The sequence below is a fragment of the Bos grunniens genome, chromosome 5 (genome assembly GCF_055505025.1).
Source record: "Bos grunniens cultivar Pamir isolate PY7600 chromosome 5, Bosgru_T2T1.0, whole genome shotgun sequence".
In the NCBI taxonomy this organism is placed as follows: domain Eukaryota; kingdom Metazoa; phylum Chordata; class Mammalia; order Artiodactyla; family Bovidae; genus Bos; species Bos grunniens.
In genome coordinates this window covers 105,974,505-105,990,189 of record NC_141169.1, presented here as the reverse complement: position 1 = coordinate 105,990,189, position 15,685 = coordinate 105,974,505, and the positions used below count along the sequence as shown (strand labels likewise).

General features: G+C 47.1%; 1 protein-coding gene across 1 annotated transcript in view; it reads right to left on the bottom strand.

Annotated features, from left to right (window-relative positions):
- Nucleotides 1–15,685, bottom strand: part of ANO2 (anoctamin 2) — a 335,785-nt gene that overhangs the window by 31,696 nt on the left and 288,404 nt on the right. The window contains exon 20 of the mRNA XM_086404358.1: nucleotides 11,018–11,163. Within this exon, the coding sequence (XP_086260484.1) occupies nucleotides 11,018–11,163 (146 nt within the window). The remainder of the gene's footprint in view (nucleotides 1–11,017; nucleotides 11,164–15,685) is intronic.

Below are 15,685 nucleotides of genomic sequence, written 5' to 3'. Positions count from 1 at the left end.
TACGAGACAGCAAAAGAGACACTGATGTATAGAACAGTCTTATGGACTCTGTGGGAGAGGGAGAGGATGAGAAGATTTGGGAGAACGGCATTGAAACATGTAAAATATCATGTATGAAATGTATGAGATAAAATATCATGTATGAGATGCCAGTCCAGGTTCAATGCACAATACTGGATTCTTGGGGCTGGTGCACTGGGACAACCCAGAGGGATGGTATGGGGAGGGAGGAGGGAGGAGGGTTCAGGATGGGGAACACATGTATACCTGTGGCGGATTCATTTTGATATTTGGCAAAACTAATACAATTATGTAAAGTTTAAAAATAAAAAAAAAAAAAGAATAGGCTTCCTTGGTGGCTCAGCAGGTAAAGAATCTGCCCGCAGTGCAGGAGATGAAAGAGACCTAAGTTCGATCCCTGGGTCAGGAAGATCCCCTGGAGGAGGAAACGGCAATCCAGTCCAGTATTCCTACTTGAAAAATCTCACGGACAGAGGAGTCTGGGAGCCTACAGTCCAAAGGGTGGCAAAGAGCAGATACGACTGAGCGACTAAGAATGCATGTACGCATCTCCTAATTAAAAGCACCTCAAAATAAGTGAGCTTGGCCCCTGGGGGGAGGGGAAGAGGCAGACTGTTCCAGCTAAATCCATATAGCCAGGGTGTCTGGACAGCTTTGAAAAACGGTGATGTCTGGGAACTTCCCTAGTGGTCCAGTGGTTAAGACTCCACCTTCCAATGCAGGGGGTGCAGCTAAGATCCCACATGCCTCACAGGCCCAAAAGTCAGGACATAAACATCAGGAGCTATATTGTAACAAATTCAATAAAGACTTTAAAAAAAGAAAAATGGTGACGTCTGTAGAATCCAACTGTCACCTTGTCTTCAAGTTCTATTGAAATAGAGGATCATGTTTTTCATTCTTTATTCTTCTTCCTTCATCTTCAGACATTTATTGAGTACCTACTGTATGCCAGGTCCTGGTGACTAAGACACAAGTCTCTCCCTCAAGAAGCTCACATCACAATTTAGTGAATAACATGAAGCTAAGCCATTACCCTTCAGCTGTGTCACTTACAATCCCATGGACAGAGGAGCCTGGCTGGCTACAGTCCACAGGGTCGGAAAGAATCAGACATGACTTAGCGGCGAAACAACAGCAACAATTTGTTTGATAAAACGGTGGTAAGACTTTATCAAGAGGTTCTTTTGGAACGTGTCCCCAAACTCCCCTTAGAGGATTAAATTCCAGTCTAAGTTTTTATGCTAAATGTCCATGCTGTCGAAGTCGAAGGCTGCAAGTGTCCAGAGACTTTCGCTCGCCGCTTTGAAAGCAAAGAAAGGATTTCCTCTCTCGTCAGGGCCCTGAGGAAAGCCCCACAACTGGGCTGGGAGGGGTGTGCGGCCAAGGAGCTTCGAAGCCCACGCCTGGGGTTGGGGACGGGTTGGGGACGCTGATGATTAATGTCACGGCTGCTCCTGGCCCCAGCATTCTAACCTCAGCTCTGAGCCGGGGAGGGGGGATTTACCTTGAAGTCCTTTCTAGTAAGCTCTTCAGGAAAAGGGTTTGATATTGGAGATTCCCTGGAAAGCCCGCTGCTCCCCTCGCAGGTTTCTGCAGCCTAATCCCCCACTCTCGGGTTTCTCTTTGTCTGGAGCCAGCCCATCCCCACCACCAATCCCGTGCCGCCGCCCCCAGACTCCCGGCTTCCCCTTCACCTCGAGGCCCCTCCCCCAGGCCTGCTGGGCCACAGTTCCAGCTCCATTTAGAAAAAAATACAAATATAATACATCTCTGGCAGCAACCTCCCTGGATGATGACCTGCCTCGCCATTACAACCGGCAGGCCCCGAGTGGGCTCAGCGCGCTTCCTGTCGGCATGGGTGGTCCCAGGGATCACTGGGGGAGGAAGCTGACAGCTGAGAGCGGGGCCAGGGATCACCGTGTCGGGCTGCGCCAGAAGCAGCGGGCAGCTTTGGTTTCACGGCTCTCGTTTCTGTTCAAAGCCCAAGTCAAGGGTCTTTCTGGGATTGGGGAGGTCTAGCCCATCAGGAAGGAAAGGGGAAACTCACTCTGCCCGCCACCCCCACTGCACCAGATGCCACGGGTCCTAATGGGACTCTCCTGTGGGATGGTCTGGAGACAGGCTCTAGCCTCAGTGTCACTAATGGGTCTTCAAGGTGACCTGAAGCCACCTGGAGCACTCTCTGGGCCTCTTGGTTTTGAGATGTAGTGTCCAACTGGTCTGAATGGACTAGGATGTCAGCACTAGAAGGGACCTTGGGATGACTGGTCCAGATAAGGGGTCCTGGGGTGACCTGGACCAGGGAAGGGACCCTGGGGATGATCTAGTCCAGGTAAGGGACCCTGGAGGTGACCTGGCCCAAGTAAGGAACCCTGGTAGGGTTACCTGGTACAGATAAAGGACCATGGAGTGACCTCACGCAGGTAAGGTACCCTGGCGGTGACCTGGCTTCAAAGTCTTAATTAACTCATCATGACATTCAATGAAAGACTATTCTGCACATCACCCAGCTCCACTGGGGTAATGAGGTTTTGTGCAGAAACCTCCCTCCTCTCTCACTCAGACCTAATCTAGAAGCATGAGAAGCCGAGGGTGACACTGGTCCTGTTTACCTTATGTTTTAAAAAAACATATTAGTAGTAGGGTGCTGCTGCTGCTGCTAAGTCACTTCAGTCGTGTCCGACTCTGTGCAACCCCAGAGACGGCAGCCCACCAGGCTCCCGCGTCCCTGGGATTCTCCAGGCAAGAACACTGGAGTGGGTTGCCATTGCCTTCTCCAATGCATGAAAGTGAAAAGTGAAAGTGAAGTCATTCAGTCGTGTCCGACTCTTAGCGACCCCATGGACTGCAGCCTACCAGGCTCCTCCGCCCATGGAATTTTCCAGGCAAGAGTACTGGAGTGGGGTGCCACTGCCTTCTCCAGTAGGGTGCTACTGATGACAAATTACACAACTGATTAGGACCACAGGCCAGTGGGTTGCACCTCTGCAAGGGAAAACTCATCTGGTCTAATCCCTCTGATGTCGAGGAGAAAACAAGGCCCACAAAGATGCTGTGACATGTCCAAGGTCACCCTGCTGAAAGCAGGCAGCCAGATTTTCCCTCAAAACCCCTGGGAAGGTGGGAAGGAGAGCTGCTGCTCCCTTACCCTACAGTGACCATCTGAAGAGCAAAGGGCTTTGGGACAGAGTGCAGAGAAAGCGGACATCATGGTGTGAGTCCTGTCATAGAGTCGCTGTTAGTCGCTCAGTCGTGCCTGACTCTTAGCAACCCCATGGACTGTAGCCCGCCAGGTTTCTCCATCCATGGAATTCTCCAGGCAAGAATACTGGAGCAAGTTGCCATTCCCTTCTCCAGGGGATCTTCCTGACCCAGGGACTAAGTCCCTGTCTCCCGCATTGAAGCCAGATTCTTTACCACCTGAGCCACCAGGGAAGCCCAAGGCAGAAACCAGTGCCTCCAACAAGGTTATGACGTGTAGACTTGCATCTTCTCTCCCACCAAGCTCTTTTGCAGTGCTGCTACCTGTGAGCAGCGTAGATGGGCTCGCATTATGCCTTCTCCTCTTTCCTGACTTGCTCCCTGGAAAGGAGCCCATGGGGGAGAGGAGAAGGCAGCCATGAAGGGGAAGGGGAGGGGGAACTATAGGAGGAGGAGGCAAAGAAAGAGAAAGAAGGATAACCACCACTCTTGATAACCCACTCGCTGGATTACCAGCCTGATTATAAATGAAAGTTGATGCCAGCACTACTAGAAGTGAGATTGTTACAGCCTGGATCAGGCAAAGCGAGATAGATGATACCCTCAATGTATTCAGCACCCCTCTGCAGATTTATCTAGTAGGTTCTCAGAGTCCATGCAAGGCCCTGAAATTAATTATCAACAGCCACGGCTGTCTTAGGAGGCAGCTTGTCTGAAACTGTGGGGAAGGGGAGTTAAAATACTGTGTTGGGTGGTGGGGGGCGGGTGGGAGGGCAGGGACCTTTCTAGGAGGAGGTGACATGGAACTCGTGTTGGCTGGCCATGGCAGAAAGAAGGCACAGGGAATTCCAGGGCAAGGACAGCACATACAGTCAGGCATAAAAAAAGTGATGTGTGGGCTGAGGGTGGGGAGACGTCAGTGTTCATCGTGGTCACGCCAAGAGTGTGGACAAGAATCTAAGGGTAAATACAGTGAAAAGATGTCTCCTTGAGGCCTTGCTCAGGATGTGGGAGACCTGGAGGTGTTTGAACAATGGATGATAAGACTGACCCGACCTTAGAAAGAATCCAGAGGGCGGCAGGGAGATGCTGGCCTTTTTGAGAGACGGTGCTGAGGGTGTAGCTGGGGAAGCACCATGTTTGGGGGCCAGGAGGCTGAATCGAATGGAGGGAGCAGCCTCCAGAGATGCTACAGACAATGACCAGCTCCACCAGAGGGGAGGTGCAGAGACAGAGCAGGTACGACTGCACAGAGATGCCTGGAGAGTGGTGAGAGAACCCAGAACAGTCTCAGGACCAAGTCTCCCAGCAGAAGGGCTCAGAAGTGATTCCCCTGGATACAGTCTCTTCCTGGCCTCAAGTGCGTGCATGCTAAGTCGCTTCAGTCCTATCTGACTTTTTACACCCCCATGCACTGTAGCCGGTCAGGCTCTTCTCCCCTCAGAATTTTCCAGGCAGGAATACTGGAGTGGGTTGCCATGCCCTCCGCCAGGGGATCTTCCCAATCCAGGAATCAAACCTGTGTCTCCTGTGACTCCTGCATCGGCGGGTGAATTCTTTACCACTAAGTCACCAGGGAAGCCCGTGTGTGTGTGTGTGTGTGTGTGTGTGTGTATCTGTGTGTATCCCCACTGTGAAAAGGGAGGCCAGTCTAAATACCACAGGATAAAGAGCAGGGAGGCCTCTGTCTCTCTGCTGTGGAAGGAAAGAGTCAGAGGGTCATTCATTCCAGAAGGAGTTTATAGAATCCTTCCTGTGTTCCAGGAACTGGGCTGAGGTTGCCACAAGAGAGGACAAGGACTCACTGTCCATCCCTTAGAGTGCTCCCATTTCCTCCTATGCCAAAGCAGGCATAGGAGAAGGGAGGAAATGAGGATTGGAGAGCTGAGCAATGCCTCTAGGAGATGCATTTGAGCCTGAACAGCTCAGCAAGTACCTGCTGTGGCAGAGAGGCTAGCACGTGCCGCTTTAGACCCACCAGATGAACACATGTGGATACCCTTGGATGCTGCACCAGGGCATCTGAACTTTATCTGAAAGGGAGTTAGTCACTAATGTTGAAGGATTCTAGGTAGAAAAGATAATACAATCTGGATCACTTTTTTTTTCATTTTTATTTTAGAATTAATTTATTTTTAATTGAAGGATGATTGCTCTACAATATTATGTTGATTTCTGCCAAACATCAGCATGAATCAGCCATAGGTTTACCTATGTCCCCTCCCTCCTGAACCTCCCTCCCACCTCCCACCCTTTCCCATCCCTCTAAGTTGTTACAGAGCCCCAGTTTGAGTTCCCTGAATCACACAGCAAATTGCCACTGGCTATTTATGTTACACATGGTAGGGTATATGTATCTATGCCATTCTCTCCATACACTGTGTTTTTAAAAAGCTATTTTAAAAGCTGAGAAGGGGGAGACATGTAAGCCTATGGCTGATTCATGTTGATGTATGGCAAAAACCATCACAATATTGTAAAGTAATTATCTTCCAATTAAAATCAATAACTTTTTTAAAAGCTGAGAAGGGAAAGGGGAAGAATTAGTAGAAAATAAAGCAATTAGCATGTACCTGCTATTGTTCAAAGAGGAAAGGTTGAGGACTTACAAGGCAATCCAAAATTCTTAGTAGAGACTGTGAACCAAGAAATTCACCTGCCAGTCAGCCAACAAAAGATGTTAGGGCCATCAAGCCATCTGCCACTGCAGCCACCCTGACTATGCAGCCTGAAGGATTCAGGATGGTAGCTAAAGTGTTATCAAAGAGATGATTTCAATGACCCCAGACTCTTGCATCTTCCCAGACATTTTGTTTTTATTGTTCAGTCACTAAGTTGTGTCCAACTCTTTGCCACCTCATGGACTACAGCATGCCAGGCTCCTTTGTCTTCCACTATCTCCCAGAGTTGGCTCAAATTCATGTCCACTGTGTTGGTGATGCTATCTAACCATCTCCTCTGTTGCCCTCTTCACTTTCTGCCTTCAGTCTTTTCCAGCATCAGAGTCTTTTCCAATGAATTGGCTCTTCAAATCAGGTAGCCAAAGTATTGGAGTTTTAGCTTCAGCATCAGTCCTTCCAATGAATATTCAGGGTTGATTTCCTTTAGGATTGACTGGCTTGATATCCTTGCAGTCCAAGGGACTCTCAAGAGTCTTCCCCAGTCTTTCCCAGCACATCAATTCTTCGGCACTCAGCCTTCTTTATGGTCCAACTCTCACATCCATACATGACTACCGGAAAAACCATAGCATGGACTATACAGACCTTTGTTGGCAAAGTGATGTCTCTACTTTTTAATATACTGCCTAGGTTTGTCATAGATTTCTTTCCCAGACATAGAAAAGTGCTAAATTAATTAATCTGAGATGTCTGGTTGTTCTTTAATTAACAGTAATCTTTTGATGTTATAACTACCTTTTTGTTTTTTTACGAAAACATGTATTCTGGCTCCTCCCTTACCTCTTTGGAATAGTCTTTCTCATCTATCTGAGAGGCTGTCTCCTAGGCTTAAGTCCTTAGCATGTCTGCCAAATAAAACATAATTCTCAACTTTTGCATGTGCTTGCACAGTCACTTAAGTCGTGTCCAACTCTTTGCAACCCCATGGACCGTAGCCCGCCAGGCTCCTCTGTCCATGGGATTCTCCAGGCAAGAATACTGGAGTGGGTTGCCGTGCCCTCCTCCAGGGAATCTTTCCAACCCAGGGATTGAACTCGTATCTCTTATGTCTCCTGCATTGGCAGGTGGGTTCTTTACCACTAGCACCACCTGGGTGGTGCAATTTTATTTTTCAGTCAACAGGCAAAGTCAGTGAGATACGGAGCCATGGATTAAAAAAAAAAAAAAAGTTCTGGATCATCCTAAGCAGCCCTCTTGCCAGCTAGAGATGAGGCAAAGTCAGAAAGGAATCATGGAGAAGTCATGGCCTACATCAATCCACGTGCCTCCTGCACCCTGAAGTTCCCATCTGCCATTTCATGAGATAACTTGGATGCAGCTTCAAGGCGTGGATGCCCGAGTCTCTTGGTGGTGGAGGGAGGGAAGGTGTCCAGTTTGTTTCCATCAGCTGGGTAATTCTTACATGACTCTGTGTGCGTATCTAGAGAGCAAGGGAGACTGACAGCTCTTGGTCTTTCAAAATAAGGATCTGGCACTTCCTCCAAAATATGCAATCACTCGTGCACCTCCTTTTTGATTTGACAGCATCATAAGCTCGCAAATAAGAAAAATGAGATCTCCGGTAATGGCAATGTCAATGACAAGAAGAAATGCAGCTCGTCACCCACATGAATAGCCTGAGGGCTTCAAAGCCTGGGCTGCACTTAAGAAACTAGAGGAGGCTGCACCGGAGGATAATTGAATTCCTAAGTCAGGAGGACAATAGTGATTATTTTTTGGATGACTAGAGGAACAAAAGTTTGTGTGTTTGAGATCAATAGACACCAAAAAGGAGCCCATGTGAGATGCCAGACTTGACAAGCAAAGCCCTAAGGCCTCCATGTTCTTTGGAAGGACAAGTATCTTAGAATGCTTATATATCAGGTTTCCAGTGTGATTCTTAGATTTGCCTTGGAATCTTGTACCGTCAGTCTTTAAATCAACACCTGATCCTGCGCTGATGGGATGGGGAAAACCTCCAGGGCTCACTGCATTCAGGGCCTCCAGATGGTTTTTAGTCAATTTCTAGATTCAAGAGAAAGAAACTGGACTCTTGACTAACAATGGTGGCTGATATTCATTGAAAGCATAGCGAGATGGTGGACTGTTTCGTTTTATATTTGCTTGGCCATGCCACATGGCATGCAGGGATCTTAATTCCCCAACTAGGAGTCGAACCCACACCCCATGCATTGGCAGTGCAAAGTCTTAGCCACTGGGCCACCAGGGGAGTTTAGCAAGTACTGATTTTTAACTACTCCAGATTCATCTCCTAGTTTTCAGAAGCATCCTACAAAGTAGGTGATATTTTCATCAAAGCTACTTCTCAAATGAGGAAATAGGGCTTGGCTGACTTGAAAGCATTAAGCCATGTAACCAGCCACAGCACGCTTAGGACTGAGCCCCAGAACATCCTCCAACCACATGTAGCCTACACGGCTAGATGAAGTCATCAATGGGTAAAGTTTATCCTGTACCTCATCTGTGATCATACTGGGGGCAAACAGTCACGTAAAGGGTGAAGTGTATAACCCAGAGATACTAGGAATGAAGGACGTCTAAGTCAGAAACACTGTCCTTTCACTTATAATAAAATAATCATGTCTCTAAAACAGCTAATAGCTTAGAAAAATGGCCTCAAGAGTTCTGTGAGTTTCTGTGGAACTCAGCATAGAAAGCCCCTGTGTGGTCCAGGCTTCCTCCCCCACTCAAGGCTGAATCAGTATCAACCTGGATTGTTGGAGAGACTGTCCTGGTCTCCAGACTTGTCTCTCACTCTGCTGTTGTTCAGTCACTCAGTCATGTCTGATTTTCTGCAACCCCATGGACTGCAGCAGGTCAGGCTTCCCTGTCCTTCATCATCTCCTGGAGTTTGCTCAAACTCAGGTCCATAGAGTCGACAATGCCATCCAACCATCTCATCCCCTCTTGCCCCCTTCTCCTTTTGCCTTCAATCTTTTCTAGTATCAGGGTCTTTTCCAGTGAGTCAGCTCTTCACATCAGATGGCCAAAGTATTAGAGCTTCAGCTTCAGCATTAGTCTTTCCAATGAGTATTCAGGGTTGATTTCCTTTAGGATTGACTGGTTTGATCTTTTTGCTGTCCAAGGGACCTTCAGGAGTCTTCTCCAGCACCACAGTTCCTCCCCTTGTGTGCCTTATAAGTGTTTCACGACAACTATCCAGTGAAGTTGGGGTCAGGGTCAGAATTAGAGTGAGGGTCAGGGTCGGGGTCAGGCTCAAGGTTAGGGTTAGCCATTTGCCCAAAGCTGTCCAGCTAACTGGTGACAGAGCCAGGATTTGAACCCAGGGAGTATGGCTCAAGGCTCTCTGCTCTTAATCACTCAAGAGAGGGAGCTTTGAAATAGTCAGCTCTGGAGAGATAGGCAGACAGTTATGTAAACACCTACACAAATAATTGGGTGGTAGGGGAGGGACTTGAGTTGGAAAGTGGAGTTTGAAAGACAGAGCTACAGAGGTTCTGGAGTAAGGAACAAGCCTCTCCCCCAATCTGGCAACAATTTCTTCCTGATAGGATGGCAGACACAGAAGGACATCTGAAATCCAAATGGTTGTGTCTGTGTTAATGCCTGATTCAATGTTGGAGAGGGATGAGAGGTAGAACTTGGTGAGACGTGAAAAGCAGCAGGGGGCCACGTGTTTACACAAACTGGGTCTTGATGTTTTCTGTGTCTATTGCTCCTGAGGCAGGCCTAATGACTGTTTCTTCTTTGGCAAGTTTATTTAGATCTTCTTTGGCAAGTTTATTTAGATGACAAAGCTCAGGATTTGCCTGGAATTTTAAGAGACCCTGGGCTTCCCTGGTGGCTCAGATGGTAAAGAATGCAATACAGGAGACCCACGTTCAATCCCTGGGTGGGGAAGATCCCCAGGAGAAGGAAATGGCAACCCACTCCAGTATTCTAGCCTGAAGAATCCCATGAACAGAGGAGCCTGGTGGGCTGCAGTCCATGGGGTCACAAAGAATTGGACACGACTGAGCAGCTAACATATCTTTTTAGACACCCCAGGGCTAGAACAGAATGTTGTTAGCCATCTGATCTAGACCTTGTCCACTGCTGTACCCTTAACACACATGCATGTGCGCATGCACACACACACACAAACACACACACATACACACTATGAAGAGACAGGATAAATATCAATTAGAAATAACAAGTGAGGTACCTGATACACAGAGGCATGATTGGCCCCCTGTGAGAAGGGATTAACCAAAGGAGGCTGGAACCATTATGCAAACACAATGAGGGTCTATTGATAGAAAGTACTGAGTGATTCTGTCGTGGGATCTCGTTGAAGCTTCTCCACACACTCTAGATTGAGTCAATATTTAGATGGTACATCTGCCCTCTTGGTCCTCTGTTTTTAATTCATTCGTTCCAAGTCTTGGAAACAGGCTTCTCAAATATCCACCCCAGTGAGAGATCAGGATTATTCACAAGTGGCCAAGCATCTGAAGGCAGCTGGTCCAAGCTGGGACACTGCTCAAGATGGAGAACGCATGGCTCCCCAACCACATCTGAGATGACCGTGTCTACCAGCCTGTGCTACACACACTCCCGCTCTCAAGGCTCATCCAAGGGCAATCAAAGATTCTAATTAGAAATACTCCTCTGACCGCCTACCCAAAACATCCTCACCACTTTTAGAGAAAATCTCACATGTTTCGAGCCCTGCCTGATCAGAGGGAGGGACTCTCCTCTGTTCTCCTTGTCAAGATGGATATTCCTTGTCCCAAATGTCAGGGGACTACTTTATTCTTCCTTAATGGAAAGTCCATTCTTAAATTTCAGACTTCTCAATTGCCTCTCATGATGGAAACCATGGAAAGAAACCTAGAGACAAAGCTTCTCATTTGATAGATGAGGAGAGGAGATGCAAAGAGAAGAGGGCTCCATGTGAGTATCAAATGGGTGATAAGGTGCTTCAACTCAAGCCTCCTTATGCCTCTTCCTCCTTAGCTTCCACGTGGCCCTGAAGGCGACATCAGGTAGCCATGAAGCCTTCAAAGGAGTAGACGCTGCCCCAGGGATTTTCCTAATCCTCCCCTCCACCCTAGACCCCTTATCTGAACCCACCTCCAGCAGAAGGAAAGTCCATAGGATCTTACTCATTTCCATATACTCTGGCGTCAGTCCAGTGTACGGTTCCAAGCTGTAGTCTAGGTCCCACTGCTCTGGATGCTTTGAATGGGCAGAGTCAGCTTCTTCAGGCTCTGTCTCATCTTTCAGCTTCCGAAATAGCTTCTTTAGCTTCCTGGAAAAGAAAGGGACCAGTCACCAGAAGCCTCTAGAGGAGAGGGTGCGTTCTGCAGACAGAAAAGAGAAAAATGACTGTCTTGATATAGAAGCCACTCTGATCTAAGGACAAGAGAGAGGAATAACAAGGAGACAATCTGAGGTGGTCCTCTGTTAGGATAATAAAAGGATCCCCCACAAAGGATCACGTTTCTTCAAATCCAAAAAGGAATTCTTTCTGCTGTTGGATAAGCAACAGAGAAGTGGCCCTACCTGTCAGATGCTCAGACAGTCCTATTGTCTAATGGGTGGACTACCCACTCTCTTCATGGGGAACAGGGAGTGTTTAGAGAATACTAGAAATGATGCTCTCTTACCAGCTCAAACATTTTCAGGTCTTAATAATATAAATAGCATATGTCCATTCTGTCAGTTCACTCAGTCACATCTGATGTTTTGTGACCCCATGGATGGCAGCACGCCAGGCTTCCCTGTCCATCACCAACTCCTGGAGCTTGCTCAAACTCATGTCCATCGAGTCAGTGATGCATCCAACCATCTCATCCTCTGTCATCCCCTTCTCCTGCTTTCAATTATGTCCATTAAAGCCAAGCTAAACATTGTCTAACCATGACCACGGGGTAAGCTGCACCCATTCCCCATCCCCCAATTCATATGTGTGAATCTCTAAGTCCCAGTGTGATTGTACATCAAGACAGGGCTTTTAGGAAGTCATTAAAGTTCAATGGGGTCATAAAGGTGGGTCCTCACCTACAGGGTTGTTTGCCTTGTAAGAAAAGGAAGAGAGGGACTTCCCTGGCAGTCCAGTGGCTAAGACTCAGTGCTCCCAATGCAGGTTCAATCCCTGGTCAGGGAACTAGATCTCACGACCCCAACTAAGAGCTCGTATGCTACATCTAAAGATCCCATGTGCTGCAACTAATAAAAGACCCAGCACAGCCAAATAAATAAATACAACTAAAATTCTAATCTCTCTCCACTATATGAGGTTACAGTGAGGACACAGTGATCTGAAAGCCAGGAAGAAGCCCTCACTAGAAACCAAACATGGCCAGTCTTTATCTTGAACTATCAAGCCCCCAGAAGTGTGAGAAAATACACTCCTGTTGTTTAAGCCACCCAGTAGCAGCCCAAGTAGATAAGTCAACTTCATTCAGGATGTTTTTGGTCTAAAATAATAACAAGATAATAATGTCCCAGCCTCTTGGGGTTGGTATGAAGTTGAAGACTCCATAAGCTTTAGTTTTCTTACCTATAAGATGAGAAATAAATATTAACTAGCCCATTGGGTCAAAGTAGAAAATCTATGTAATATGCTTAATTTAAGGCTTGTTATATGCCAAGAGCTCCATAAATATATCTATCACTGTCCTCCTCCTCCTCTTCATCACAGGAGGATGTAAAGAATGGTTGAGATCCATAGATGCAATAATTAGATAAAATATTTCATAATAAGATAGCAAGCAACAATTCTGTGACCACAAAAAATTAAGAGAAGCCAAAAGGAAGCCTAAAGATCCTGAAGTCAAACAGTATGAATTTAGGAACTAGCTGAGACCCTGACTGTGATTCAGGACAGAGGGAAAGGATGAAGGAAAAAAAAAAAAACATAAAGAAGAGAGAGATGAAAAAAGGAAAGAGAAGGAGAGAGGGAAGGAGGAAGGGAAGGTCCAGGACCAGAACTCAAACTGAGACTTTCCCTCCAAGTACCAGTAACCAGAGACTTTACCCAAACTTTAGTAAAGAATAATAAATGGTTAGAATTAATCATGGGAAATTAAACACATGCATATATCCCTATTCAGTTCTGAACTGCTACTATACTACTACACACAGCTGAATCACTTTGCTGTATACCTGAATCTAACATAATATTGTAAATCACTTATATTTTGGTTTAAAAAATGATAGAACAAAACCAAAACTACATAAGAAATGAAAGATATTTGATGGGGAGTTCCCTGAGGTGGTCCAGTGCAATGCAGGGGATGTGGGTTTGATCCCTATCCAGGGATCTAAGACCTTACATGCTGCAGGACAGCTAAGTTCTCTTGCTGCAACTGCTGACCCCACACACCACAATTAGAGAGTCCGTGAGCTGCAATGAAAGATCCCACATGCTGCAACTAAGACTTGATCAGTCAAATAAATAAATATTTTCTTTAAGACACCACCCTTATGGCAGAAAGTGAAGAACTAAAGAACCTCTTGATGAAAGTGAAAGAGGAGAGTGAAAAAGTTGGCTTAAAGCTCAACATTCAAAAAACTAAGACCATGGCATCCAGTCCCATCACTTTATGGCAAATAGATGGGGAAACAGTGGAAACAGTGGCTGACTTTATTTTTCTGGGCTCCAAAATCACTGCAGATGGTGATTGCAGCCATGAAATTAAAAGATGCTCGCTCCTTGGAAGGAAAGTTATGACCAACCTAGATAGCATATTAAAAAGCAGAGACATTATTTTGCCAACAAAGGTCCATCTAGTCAAGGCTATGGTTTTTCCAGTGGTCATGTATGGATGTGAGAGTTGGACTGTGAAGAAGGCTGAGCACCAAAGAATTGATGCTTTTGAACTGTGGTGTTGAGAAGACTCTTGAGAGTCCCTTGGACTGCAAGGAGATCCAACCAGTCCTTCCTAAAGGAGATCAGTCCAGGGTGTTCATTGGAAGGACTGATGCTGAATCTGAAACTCCAATACTTTGGCCACCTGATGCGGAGAGCTGACTCATTTGAAAAGACCCTGATGCTGGGAAAGATTGAGGGCAGGAGGGGAAGGGGATGACAGAGGATGAGACTTTTGGATGACATCACCGACACAATGGACATGGGTTTGGGTGGACTCCAAGAGTTGGTGACGGACAGGGAGGCCTGGCGTGCTGCAGTTCATGAGGTCGCAAAGAATCAGACACGACTGAGCAACTGAACTGAACTGAACTGAAAGGCATTTGATGTGTTTAATGAGGTAATTCAGCTGGGACAGTGGACACTTAAACAAACATCACTCGTCCTGTGTAATGAGTATTAGAAAGGGTAAGATTTAGGAGACGATGGTCAACCCAATCTGCAAGTTTTTCCTGGGGAAGAAATATATAAACGAATCAAATGACAAAAGATGAGCAAAGCAGCAGGAGAGAGAGAGTGCTGTGATGGGGAAAGGTGTGTGTTCTAGACACAGAGAATTATCTGTGCAACAGCCACAGACAGTGTGAGCATGGCTCATTGCAGGACTAAAAGGAATTCAAGATGTTTTGAATGTAGAGTAAGAGACAGAAAGTGATGGAAGATGTCTTGAGAAGTAGCCCAAGCTCATGAAGATGGCCTTTTAAGCCACCTGGATGCTGGCGTGCCAGTGACAGATCAGGGTCACAGAGGCTAGGACGGTTGCCATGGACACAAAGGGAAGCAGAGAGATGGCAACATGCTTCAGAGGTGGGGTTAAGCAAGTGGGGAACTGCAGTTGGGAAGGAAAGAGGGACCAAGGGTGACCTCTGGAGTCCTCAACCAGGTGTGTGGCTTGTTGCAGAGCTGGCTAAGCTGGGGGACACAAGAGAAGAGGGGGAGGACGTGTTGAGACGGAGGGTCTCATGAGACAGTGAAGTAGGGATGCCTGGTAAGCCTTGCTATATGTGGTCTTGTTCTTGTTTAGTTGCTCAGTCGTGTCTAACTCTTTGCAGCCCCATGGGCAATAGCCCGCCAGGCTCCTCTGTCCATGGGATTTCCCAGGCAAAAATACTGGAGTGGGTTGCCATGTCCTTCTCCAATATGTGGCCTGGAGCTCTGCAAACAGATAGAAGTTAGAGCTAGAGACCCAAGAACCATCACAGACAGAACAATAGAAACCCTCACAATAAACATGTCTGTGGGTGGAGTGGAGGGGAAGGAACCTTCCAAGGAGAAAAAACAGAAGGAAAGAGGAGTCACGGGAACAGATGCTCAACCATGAGACCCCACGGCCAACGTGGAGGGCAGATGGAAGAAAGACAGGGTGGTCAGCCGTGCGCTGCGCTGTGGGCAGGTCCCAAAGCCCATAAAGTTCTTACGAACCCTCTCCTTCCCAGGAGCCTCCCTCCAGGAGATCCCAGTCCCCATTAAAAATATGAATAAAGGAAGTCCCTCCAGTGCAGGATTTACCAGGAATCCTGCACATTGTATCATACACAGATGGGCTGTGTGGAAAGCCTCAGATGGTGATTCCGACCGTACGATGCACTCCCTTGTTAAAATAACTCCTTTGATGTTACCCTCGTCTCCTTTTCATCTGCTCTTTCTCTGTCCCTTGTTAATGACAAGTTTCAGAAACTGTGTCCAGAACCCTGAGCCTTCCTCCTGTGTGTGCCCTACAGGCTCACCCTGAGACCACAGTGACCTTCGGTCACACTTTGCCTTCTTCCCTCACCCCCAACCAGAGGAATCCGGGCCCCGGGCAGGCTTCCAATGCCCCTGGCTCCACAGACCTCAAGCCTCGTGAAAGAAGGCAGAACTGAGCCTGGGATGGGGCACAAGAAGAGAAACACATCAA